At 40.8% G+C, this 13,032-nt stretch overlaps 1 protein-coding gene across 1 annotated transcript; it reads right to left on the bottom strand.

Annotated features, from left to right (window-relative positions):
* Positions 1 to 4,788: 4,788 nt before the first annotated feature.
* LOC102688381 (CMRF35-like molecule 5) lies at positions 4,789 to 11,168 on the bottom strand. The gene is given in 3 exon segments (XM_069190834.1): positions 4,789 to 5,090; positions 10,917 to 10,967; positions 10,970 to 11,168. Coding segments are annotated over 3 exon segments (552 nt in total).
* Positions 11,169 to 13,032: the final 1,864 nt, after the last annotated feature.

Here is a 13,032-nt window from a genome sequence, read left to right as displayed (position 1 = left end):
TCCTGACTACTACTTCGTAACACAGTGCATTTGTTAAGGAGAAAAGTTGACATTTCCAACTCCCTCCTTGCTAATGGATTTATTCCAGAGGGGCATTCCTTACAACTCTGGAGTTGTTTCCAGGTAGAATAGATCTATTCTCCTTTGGGAATCCACAAAGCATTTGGTCGAGCTTGGCATATAAATCTTGCTTTTGTGGTCTGAATGTAGATTAGGGACATTACACAGTGAAAAGCATACGTAAGAGTTCAGTGAACTTAAATTTGTCATTTACTATGAAATTAAATTTGTACTTCAAGTAAATATGAGTCACAAGTGTTTCAGTTTTTTTTTATTTCTGGATAGTTTTGTGCATATATATTAAACCAAATTAGATCAAAAATATTTTTATGTCAAATCCCCCTACCAATCTCAAATGTGTGTAAGAGTTGGGACAAATTAACTTAAAGTAAATTAAACTAGTGTAAAGGTTGTATTTTGTCACATACCCTTTACATGCACTGACTGCTTTATGGCTGTGAACCATCATCATCACCATTAGACTCTTGATATATTTATTTGAAAAGCTTTGCCAGCTCCTTAACTGCACCTATATTCAGCTGTTGTTTGTTTGAGTGTTTCCGAAGTTAGGAGACTGACTTAACCAGTTTAAAAGTTTCCACATTGTCTTTCTGATGAACCCCTTGGTTAAATGTGCAGCATATTTTGGGTCATTGTATTGCTGCTGGGAGAATCCCCATTGAGGATAAGTATTTGAGACATTTTTGATGCAGGCAGACAAGACGTTTTTGTATACTTCAGAATTCACTATGCTGTCATTATCAGTTACTGTAAGTCTTCAGTAAAGACCAGTGAGCCAGTTCCGGAAGCAACCATGCGTGCCTAGGTCATGACACTACCTCCACCAATGGTGGTATGCTTAGCATTTGCCGTTCCTCTTGTTTTCAACACCTTTGTTTTCTGTCACTTAGATAAACATGTATCGTCATCTTGTTTTGTCTGTCCATTAAACTTTTTCCACATCTGTTGTGGTTCATCTTTGTACTTCTTTACAAATTCTAACCTGGCTTTTTTGTTTGTAGTGCTGATAAGAGATTTGCATCTTGCAGTGTAGCCTTTGTAATTCTCCTGTCGAGGTCATCTGCACATCTTCTTTTAAGAATTTAAGACAAATGATATTTAAAGATTGTTGTACCTCATGTCTACTTGTTGTATGTTTTACACAAGAACAGCATGTCTCCCCAACTAAACAGAACTGAAAAGTGAATTGGCTTTGATTAATACTGCACCTCCAAAAATTAACCCACAAAGTTCTAATTCTTACCAATAACGACTTTTCCTGCTTTCTGATATATTCCCATCACAGTCTCTGAACCTGTTCCTGACTCCTGGTTTCACAGTGCTCATTCTCTCCGGAATACACTCTGCAGCTGTACTGATGAACATTGTTGTTTCAGAGAGGGTCTCCTAATAAACTCCTGTGTGAATATAGCACTGCCAGGAAATCTGCGTCCATCTGGATTCCTCTTTTATGTGTCCCAAATTCAACAGGTTAGCTTCAGCCAGAACCAGTGGCTGAAGTTTAAAGAGCTGTTACCTCTATGCCAGAGAAGCCCTGGCCTCATTTTCCTTTAATGCTGCGTTAAACCATTAAGGTCTACCTGTTATATCACACTCTGATCCTAAGGGTGAGCACTGAGCCTTTTCAGATGTCCACTTCTGTGTCAGCTCTTGAACAACTTAACCTAACCAAAGGAATGGTGTCACTACAAGACTAGACCCCTTTACCTAGTTATTAAAAAAACGTAATGAAACTCAGCTTAATTAGATTCCTAACTTCCAATTTCAGCAAATTCTAGCGCTGTACTCTTTCTCTAGAGTAGCCCTACGCTGCCCTCTAGTGGCTCTGACTGACATCGATATCTCCCAGAATAAATAGACTGTAAACTGAAATCCTATTTAAAAATAGCCGTAATAGGAAATTGAAATAGTTATCATGGAATGTATTTGTGTTCAGGAGTAGAAGAGGGTCTTATGATTGGGAAAAATTAACAGTGTTCCTGATTTAAAGTAATAATAATAATAATAATAATAATAATAATAATAATAATAATAATAATAATAATAATAATATGCATGCAAGGGCTGCACCACTCTGATGTTCAATAATGATGTGTTAACAATGCACAAAAATATGTTGTGGATTATATGAAATATGATCTTACCACTGTAAGAAAACCGGCTCAGGGACGCCAAATATGTAATCATAGTGGCAAAATGAAATGTAGTGGCTCTCTGAAGGCACCAGTTCTGTAGGGTTTGGGCATTTACTGAGACAATTATTAATTGTAGCAGTAAATCACAAAGTTGATTCTTTTGATGGCTTTAGAATCCAACCATACGACATAACTCAAACAATGCGCACCCACAGGTACTAATACACGAGGATACATTTATTAATACACAGAATATGCATGTAAAACTAACAGATCTTATCGAGAGGGTTATCAGAATACAAAAAGTATGTATTCAGTCAGTTACGAAGTGTTACACATATCAAGAGGACATACGTTCAGTATATCATTCATTTAGACCGTTTCATAAATGAACTTGGTTATAACTTCTACATTAGATACTCAAAACAAGTACATAACTCTTAGGAATTAAATTGATATCAACTGGTTGGGATAACAATTGAATTCTCGAGCTGTAATGCATTGAAGTTGAATACTCATCCAATCTCTGGGGATTCAGATCTCCTGCGAGCACAAAGAAACAGTTGCAGGCTGTTGCTGTCCAATCCGCACTCTCTGGCTCCGTGCCAGGCTGTGCTGTGCGGCTTGCGACAGTGCGCTGCTGATGCTCACTGTTGGCTTTAACTAGCAAAGTTTGTGCACAGGAGAAAAGATGACTGTGGGTCCCAGCAAGTCAGGAAGAGGACCGGTTCATTCCTGATGAAGAGCTAGTTCTGAATAGTGATTCAGCTGTCCACAGTTCCGACCTGTTTACGAGGCCTGCTGCTGGTGCTAACCTCGGGTGGATCCTCTAGTTACTCTCTGGCAACCTCCGCTCTAGACTCTTAGAACAAAGGAAAGTTCTGGCACTTGGACACAGTGGCCGTTCCGTGGTTGCCTGGGCTGAGTCTCGGGATGGTCAGGAGGCGCGCTGCGAGAATGTCCTGCCCTTGGGAGCCTTCTGCTCCGGGGCCGTCCTGCCCTGGAATTCTCCTTTGAATTCCCTTTAGAATAGTCCACAGAATTCTCCTGAATCCTCACTGAATCTCACTGAATCTTACAGGCTCTCTGTGTTGCCTGTTTTTACCTGGAGGAACTTCAGCTCATTCATTGGCTGAAAGTTCCATGGGCATCTATTTAGACCGTTAATAAAACTGGCAATTCAGTATTCAAAAGAAAGCTTTTCAGTGCACACACCTGTTATCAGCTTATGGTCATAGATTCGCCCTTGTGCAGCAAGGGGTAAATGACTTTTTGTTGCACATTGGACAGTGCCATGTGGACAACATGCAAACTCCATATAGAGGGTATTGACCTTACTAGACAAAAAGTGTGAGGCAGCAGGGTGAATCAACAAGACACCATGCTTGTTAATATAATTCTAGTTTAGGAAAAACACATTGTCCAAAGAAGAGGTTTTTGCTTTAACTTTCATTATTTTATTACTCTATTATTGTTTTGACTAACCCTCTTCATTCACCCTGAAAATGACCATTACCTCTATTACCCACACACTGTTCTTCCCTTTTTCTTTGTTTCTCTGTTGCACAGAGCAGCTTGCACTGTCTCATAGACTGACTTGTAACTGCTGTGTACCCCCGAGACACACCTGCCCCCCGGCTCCATCACTACCATCACTGCTCTTCACCTGAAAGAACAGGGCTCTAAAGGTAATGTTTAGCTTAGGACACCAAGGGTCATATGATTCCTTCTTTGATATAGTACCACTACAAAATCTCTGAGTCTTTGCTTTCAAATTGTTGCTCACAAGCTTTTTAGAGGTCTTTATCAATTATTTTAAATGGATCATGTACTGTAAATGTTCAAATGCAATCAAAATTCCAGAAGACTAGCTTTCTAACTTTTACCTTTTAGCTACCTAAAAAGCTGGCTTTTTCCACTTTTGAACAATCATCAGAACTGTGCTGGAGTTTATTGTGAAGATTGTACCATAATTGCTTACTGTGGCATTACTGTGGTTTTCTCAGAAGGTTTGTTTCTGCCTTTGGTGGTATCACTGTCTTTGATGGTCACTACTGTTATTGGTGGTATCTGTTCAAAGGTTGGGCTTTTTGTGACTGCTGCTGAAGAAAAGTTAAGAAATACCAGTAAGAGACTTCTAAAAAAGGAGTAGATAAAATTAGTATTTCTTTAAAGTTACTTGTTAACATAAGGGGCTTTATCTAAAAACAGTGCAATTATTTCTGTTCCTGGTCCTTGTTGCACAGTGAATGATATGGAAAACTCTCCTGTTTCAAGACCCACATGTTCCATGATGTCATCTCTCAGACAGCACATGGCTCTGTAGATCAGGCAGGACAGACAGTGAGAGATCAGCCCCTCTCATTTATCACGCTCATTTATCATGTTCAGCAGTCAGACAAGACCAGGAAATCCTGCTTAACAAGAGCTCTTTCCTCTAACACAAGTTAAAAACATTCCAAGATATAGAGAAATGCGTCTCTATGGAGTGAAGAACGAATGCAGTTATGTATCAGGGTAGCCTGATCTACAAGTTTCTCATTGTCTTCTCTAGAGACATAAAGGAATTGTCTTACTTACCATTGTACACAGCGAGGTACAGGGGAATACCATAATCAACACCCGTTCTCTCTATAGCACACCAGTACCAGTCTTCATCCTTCTTTTCCAGACTGTTCAGAGTCATAGTGAACACTCTGTGGAATGGATCGTCTCTGACTGACACTTTCACAGTCTTACAGGTGCTCCGTTCCCTTCCTTTGCACCAGTATTTTGTACTGGTGTCATAGTATGAATCATAGCGACACTGGACAGTAACTGATCCTCCCTCTTGGCCCCTCAATGAGTTACTGAAAACTGATAGGACAGAAGAACCTGCAAGATAATTACAATCAGATCATTAAATTCAAGTTCTAAATGTTGAATAATGTACTTATGTTTATGTATTTTTGGTTAAATGCATTTAATAATCTAGAAGTAGGTATTCGGGTTCTGTACTCATAATAGAAATCTTGATTGCTCAAATCGCAGCTGGGACTCTGCTGTTGTACCCTTCAGAGATCATTCTGTATAAATGGATAAAACTGTATGTCACTTTAGGTGAAAGTATCAAGCTAATTAATAATAATGTGGCACAAAAGATCATCATGTGTTATATGATCCAGTAAAATCCTAATAAAAACAACCAACAAAATCAATTTACAGACTATGTAAATTGACTCATCAAACAGACTTCTCAAACCACAACAACGTATTTCTGCAAATGAAAGCACAAGACATTGCAGTTGGGCTTGTTTAATAGCCTCATGTATGAACGTGAACCCAAAGCATCTACACCTGGGTTTCCATGCCAAAGCCTGTATACAGTAAACTAATGATACATTGTTTATGCAGTCAGGAAACAAACCCATTTCCTGCCTTTGGAATTTTTGTGGAATAAAGTCAGTGGACTTTCTTTGGCACAGGACTAGTCAAAGATCAATTATCGTTAAATTATCTGCTCTCTGAAAGCGCATAATATCTAATTTGAAACTGATGTGTACATTTAGCTACATACAGTATATAGGAAGATAAACATCTTACAAACACGTAGAGGCAATTCTCATCATGCTTATGTGTTTTCTGGTAGTACGATGATCTGAGGATCTCAGTGAGGATTTCAATATGTTTTGAAAGCTCCTACTGTAAGTAATCTGTTTCAAAAATCACTTTTTCCCAGTTTGTTCCAGACACCCACTTTATGTAAAAAGTGGAAAAGTGCCTCCTTGACTCCATCCTAGATACATACGTCATAAATAGTCCTAATACTGTATTTAGCTGAAGAAAGATGTGAAGACGGGGGTTTGAATTTAATCCTTTCTGTAGGGGGTTTAGACTTCTAAGTCACAAGCTGGGGTTTATGGCAGGAAAGGGGGTTAACTGATAAGGATTGCAGATGCAAGCTAGGAACCCCCCTGGGTGTAATGTTAAACTGACCATTTGTCCAGAACATCGTAAACTGGCCAAATACCATGAACCCCCTTCTTTACCATCAGACCGAGTGACGTCAGAAACGGAGAAGAAAACACTATATAACCCAAAAGTTTGTAACAGTACGGGGGAACAATACTTCGGTTTTGTTGTTTCTTGTGGGAAACAAGACTTCGGCTTTATTGTTCCTTGCATGCAATAAACTCATCTGTTTTACTTCATCTCGGGATCAAGAACCTTATTTCTTCTGTTACAACATAGCCTAGCTCATTCTGATTCCAATTTTAGCGGTAATGCTTGTTAATAAGACAGAATTAAGTGTTGCTGTGCTTTCCCAAATGAGGCCCCATCTCCCTCTTCATCTCTGTGGTGCAGCCACAGAGAAACTATTCATACAGGCTGATTTAAAGATGTTTTCTTTTGATAAGGGACAGCTCCCAAATGGGGATGCACTTAGCTAAGCCTGGCTATCATGATCAATGGTCATCCATTGGCGCCTATCTGTCTAGGGAGTGCCAGATGGACATCTGGACTAAATTCCTAGGTGTCAGGAGTAAGATACTCATATCTCACCTTGATCAACCAATCAGGGACTGGTAGGGCCGAGTAACCCACGTGGGACTCTGATGCCCATGGAACTTTCAGCCAATGAACGAGCTGAAAGTCCTCCTGGTAAAAACAGGCAACACAGAGGGCCTGAGAGAATATTGTGGACTTTCTGAAAGGGAGAATCTCAAAGGAGAATTCCAGGGCAGGACGGCCCAGGAGCAGAAGGCTCCCAAGGGCAGGACATTCTCGCAGCGCGCCTCCTGACCATCCTAAGACTCAGCCCGGACAACCACGGAACAGCCAGTGTGTCCGAGTGCCAGAACTTTCCTCTGTTCTAAGAGTCTAGAGCGGAGGTTGCCAGAGAGTATCCACCCGAGGTTAGCATCAGCAGCAAGCCTCGTGAACAGGTTGGAACTGTGGACAGCTGAATCACTATTCAGAACTAGCTCTTCATCAGGAACGAAACCAGTCCTCTTCCTGACCTGCTGGGACCCACAGTCACCTTTTCTCCTGTGCACAAACTGTGCTAGTTAAAGCCAACACTAACTAGCCGGTCAGTGAGCATCAGCAGCGCACCGTCGCAAGCCGTACAGCACAGCCTGGCACCGAGCCAGGGAGCGCGGATTGGACAGCAACAGCCTGCAATTGTTTCTTTGAGTCCGCAGGAGATCTTAAACCCCAGAGATTGGATGAGTATTCAACTTCAATGCATTACAGCTCGAGAATTCAATTGTTATCCCAACCAGTTGATATCAATTTAATTCCTAAGAGTTATGTACTTGTTTTGAGTATCTAATGTAGAAGTTATAACCAAGTTCATTTACAAAACGGTCTAAATGAATGATATATTGAACATATGTCCTCTTGATATATGTAACACTTCGTAACTGACTGAATACATACCTTTTGTATTCTGATAACCCTCTCGATAAGATCTGTGAGGTTTACATGCATATTCTATGTATTAATAAATGTATCCTCGTGTATTAGTACCTGTGTGTGTGTGCGTTGTTTGAGTTATATCGCATGGTTGGATTCTAAGGCCATCAAAAGAATCATTTTGTGATTTACTGCTACAATTAATAATTGTCCCAGTAAATGCCCAAACCCTATAGAACTGGTGCCTTCAGAGAGCACACTACACAATTATAACCACTGCGGAACTGCATCACCACTGCCTCATTTAAACAACGTGAAACATAAATTACATCATAGTACCAATACACTGCTGGATGTACTGGAGATACATACCTGGCCACTGGTTGTACAGGAACTCTGTCAGGCATTAGAACAATTTTGGAAGAAAAATATTCAGCAGGATTTGCAAATGGGCTAATGGGGCTAATGTGTGCCAATCCAGTGTATGAGTAATGCTTGCGGTGTTTACTCAGGCAGTGTTGTGCCACAAAACAGGATGATGTTTGGGTCACAGAACATCAATATACCAGTATACTGTTGGGTGTAGTATCTCTTCTCTGTCATTGTGCAGCATTTTGAGAAAACGCTGGATGTGTTCAAAGGCCTCGAAGAGATGGCACTCCACCACAGCAATGACAACAGCACAGCAGTCCTCTCCAGCAAACATTTTTCATGGCAATGGTATCAGGAACATGATCCCTATGTTGCCTCCATTCTTTTATATTTGTGTACACAGAAATATCCTTTGGTGGAACAGTGCTGTCTCGTGTGTCACTGTAAGCGTTATGTTACCATTTGAAATCAAACCTTTAGCTCACTTGTTCAGATACGTGCCAGTTTAGACGTCAGTGCAATTAGGCCAGCTGTAGTAGCAGCTGGCACAATACAAACAAGCAAATCATATCACTCAATTATATTTCCACTGTGATGTCCCAACTGGGCAGCAACTTGCAGGATAATCTGCTGCACTGTATATTTGCAGATGGTGAAGTGTTAAGAAATCCACTTTGAAATAAGAAACGCCAAATCCTCTGGCTGTCCATTGACAGCTCATGCTTGTGTCTGTTCTCCTCAAAGCTCTCACCAAAAAGGTGGCGATGGCACTGAAATTAGCAGTGGAGGATTCATCACAAGATGGTCCACATGGGTACACAAGTATCCAGGCCTCTAAATGTTGCGTGTACAGATCTTTGGCTCTGATCTGCAGGCAGTTCATACTGATCAGAAACAAAAACCCACCTACTGTATAGTAACATGAAAAACACGGCTTGGATTTTAATGTCATTAAAAATCCCAGGGTGTTTCTCGTAAAGAGTAGGGGTGTAACCCCGGCGTCCTGGCCAAATTTCCCATTGGCCCTTATCAATCATGGCCTCCTAATAATCCCCATCTATGAATTGGTTTCATTACTCTGCTCTCCTCCCCACTGATAGCTGATGTGTGGTGAGCGTTCTGGTGCACTATGGCTGCCATCGCATCATCCAGGTGGATGCTGCACATTGGTGGTGGTGGAGGGGAGTCCCCATTACCTGTAAAGCGCTTTGAGTGGAGTGTCCAGAAAAGCGCTATATAAATGTAAGCAATAATAATTATTATTATTATTATTATTATTATTATTATTATTATTATTATTAATGAATATTTCTTAAATTGGGTGACAGTGTGGATTGCAAGACACTAAGCACTGTTGTCTCATGGCTCCTGGGTCTTGGGGGTTCAGTTCCAGTCTGCGCCACCATGCTCAGGTTCTCTGATTTCCTTTCACAGGACAAAGACATACTGGTAAGTTAATTGGTTTCTGGTAAAAACTGGCCCTGGTGTGAGTGTGTGTGTCTGGGTTTGTGTCTCTGTATGTCTCTGCAATGGACTGGCATCCCATCCAGGATGTATCCTGTCTTACGTCTGTTTCTTGCCAGGATAGGCACCTGTCAGGAGGGATGGAACAATTCCAAGGAAACAAATGACAGTAAACCAGTTCTGGGCCTTTATGTTTTATCCATAGCAAGAATGACCTCTGATTTTTTTTAAATAGATATCAAAATGGATGAATCTTTTGCTGGGAGAAGAGGGATTGAATAAAAAAGTCAATTGTCTGTGACTTGACAATTATCATGTTCTTGGTATCAGGAATAGCAGAGGCTGAAACATTGGAATCTGAGACTGAAGGGATATATACATTGGAACTGAACTGGATTCGATGTTGATGATAGAAGTAGAATAAAGAAAGAAAGAAAGGGCCACTGAACTATGTTCGACATCAGGGGGCAGAGAAGAGAGAGATTTACAGTATAAGACACCTGCTGGCTAAACTGGTTGGGCAGACCCAGGGAAGCACTGGAACATCTGGGGTGGAAATCAAGGGAACTGGGTTGATGGTATCATCTGGACATGAAAAATGCTGGAGGACCGGGGCTTATTTACAGTTTACTTTAATTTGTAAAGCAAAAAGAGTTCTTTCCTTGAGGTTTCTAAAGGGTATTCTGTGCTTAAGGAGACTTTGCTGGAGTTTTCCTACAGTCAAGTTGTTGAGAGCAGGACAAGTTTTAGAGCGCACATGGGAAGAGATGCGAGCGCTATAACACAATTGTATTCAACCAGAGCCAGGGTCTGCACAATAGGTGGTCGAGAGGATAGTGGGTTTATAGCAACAGCAGATTTCAATGTTTAGTGAGACAGGGAAGCTTTGGAAGACTGACCTGGCAGGGAATGATAGGCAGGTGATTGTGGTACAAGGAAAATCTTTCAGGAACAGGCTTTTTGTGAGGAGACGCAGATTGCTCTCCAAGATCAAAGAGCATTAACTCTGTAGGCCCATGGAGAAAAGTGAAAAACAGTGGCAACCAAGCATGTAAGAGAACTCAAAGTAAGAGTTGGGCAGAAGACTAATGTGAAGGAGAAAAGGCTTCATATAGTATTTATGGGAGATTTTGTATAACTTAGGAAATTAAGTCAGGAATGATTATGAGTTACGAGGTAAAATTGAACTTTGCAGTCATGCCCCCTGAATTTCTTTGTGATCTAGATTAAAAATAAATAAGAAATTCTAATAAGAAAACAACACAGATAAAGAGGGGTACACATAAAGACAATGAACTGACATTCTTATTCCTGTTTCCAACACATTGCACAGTGCTGTACAGTTGAACCACACTCCCAACGCTGAAACAGGATGAAGGTTTCCACCAGGATTTTGAGAAACATGGTTTAGATTGTCTGTAGCAAAACAGTGCATTACATTTCAAGCGTGTGTGGAGTCATTCTTACCATCAGCCACTGTGAGGTACACTGCTGCACTATCATCAGACGAATACTGTATCTCTCTTTCCCACACCAGTACCAGCCAGCATCTTTCTTTTCCAGCCATCTTACAGTCACTGTGAACACTCCCTTTCTTTTATCATCACTTATTGACACTTTATGTGTTTTCTCTGCTGGATCAGTGGTTTTCCTCACTATATTACAGTAATTAAACTGATACCCTGTACACCAGTATTTCACGTAGTCCACGTAGCTCATGTCATAGACACAGGAGATGGTGGCTGATCCTCTTTCAGAAGCAGTCACCTCACTAAAAGTTTATAGGCTGGAGGCACCTGATGAAAGAGATATTTAATCATTATAGATGTTTTTATTAAAACAGCACATTTCTTTATACATAACTGGGCAGCTTAGTAGTGCAGTGGTTAGAATTGTAAGGCCCTGGGTTCAGTTCCTGGGGTGCTATCTGAGTGATGTTTGTATGTTCTCCCCATTTTCATGTGGATTTCCTCCAGGTACTCCAGTTCCACCACTCCAGTCCAACAACATAGTGGTAGGCTAATTAGTTACTGGTAAAATTTGGCCCTGCTGTGTACGTCCTGTGCTGAACTGCCACGTGTCCGTTGCTTGCCTGGTTAAGCTCTTTACTGGATAAAGTGGTAGGAACATGGATGGCTCGTCTGAAAGTGTCTTTGATACAGTATCAGATAATGAATGCCTTTTAGATATTAATTGTATCAGAAATTCAAAAAGTTGTTTTGGCCCAACTCTCACATATCCTAAACAGTAAAGTTGTCCATTCAGAACCCTCTTGTCCAGACATCACTAGATTGCTCCTGGGCTACTGTACATCAATAGCTGTCTACAGTGACTGGCACTCTCCATGGGGTGGTGCTCAATCCACAAGGGATGGGAAGGGTGGATATTGAGCTGGCTAAGGTATTCTTAACTTGCAGTCACTGACTGACAGGCTGGACAATTGTATGCTTGCAGTTTTGTCCACAACAGCCATATCACTGGTCCAAAAGATAATTAAACTCCTTTATGCAGCCTGAGATCCCTCATTTGGAAAGAAACTAAAAAGCTCTGTTCATTGGAAGTGTGCATTTTAGAAGAAAGACTGCACAATCCTTCCACGGTAGTCCATCCATTCCATAAATACACTGCATGCACTAAACACTAACTGTGAGAAAGGTGTGGTGTACCTTACTCAGGTGTACACTGTAAATTATATGGACTACAATGTGAAGTCAGCACAAGACAGCAGTCTGAAGACAGCACAGGAGAATCTGTCAAACTGGGGTACATTCAGGAAAATATTTTAAGAATTAACTTTTAAGAATGAAGGAATTAAGTGAATAAACTATTTAGTCCTGCAAAACAATCCACCATTTTAATCTATTGCAACAATCTATTGCAACAAATCTAGAAGTAAACTTTAATCTCTCTTCAGATTCCCCAAGGAGTAACAAGAATGGCTGTCACAATGCAGCCTAAAACACATACAGCAAGAACAGATCTTCAAATGAGCCAGCTCTTCCAGAGTGCTGGTGCTAGTGGCTAGAGTTTAAATCCAGTGAAGGACTCAGTCTGACTTCACCATTAGAAAATGGCACCTGAAAACTGCCCCTACAGTACTACAGATACAATTCCCAGTATAATGTATGTGGATCTAAAACCTCTTTCACAGAGTGCATACTAGAATGTGCAGCTGGAAGATGAGATACAGTATGTCTATCCAGGGAAAAGTGCACAAACACACCTAGAGCCTCACAAAGCATTCAAACTTTTCTGACTCCTGAGTAGATCTTAGATCTCTTGCAGCCAGGATTTGGACACAGATAAGGACCCATTCTAACATGTACCGTCCAAATTACACCTCTTACTTGAAAGCCAGACACCATGGTTACAATAGGAATGAATATCAATGTGTACGTGTGTAACTGTGTAACGTGTGTGTGTAACACACTGCTCAAGTTCCTGACGGCGTCTACATCACAGTTCCTAATTTGCCTAGCTGTGGTGTCGTCTAGTGGGTCTCTCCTAATTCTGTCAGCTTCACCATTGATCATGAAGGCCCCCCTTTTTTAAAGTTTATTTTCAAAAAAATTCTAAAAAACAT

Source organism: Lepisosteus oculatus, chromosome 6 (assembly GCF_040954835.1).
Source record: "Lepisosteus oculatus isolate fLepOcu1 chromosome 6, fLepOcu1.hap2, whole genome shotgun sequence".
NCBI classification, from domain to species: Eukaryota; Metazoa; Chordata; class Actinopteri; order Semionotiformes; family Lepisosteidae; genus Lepisosteus; species Lepisosteus oculatus.
The sequence above is the reverse complement of the archived record's forward strand: the minus strand, read 5'-3'. Positions and strand labels throughout refer to the sequence as shown.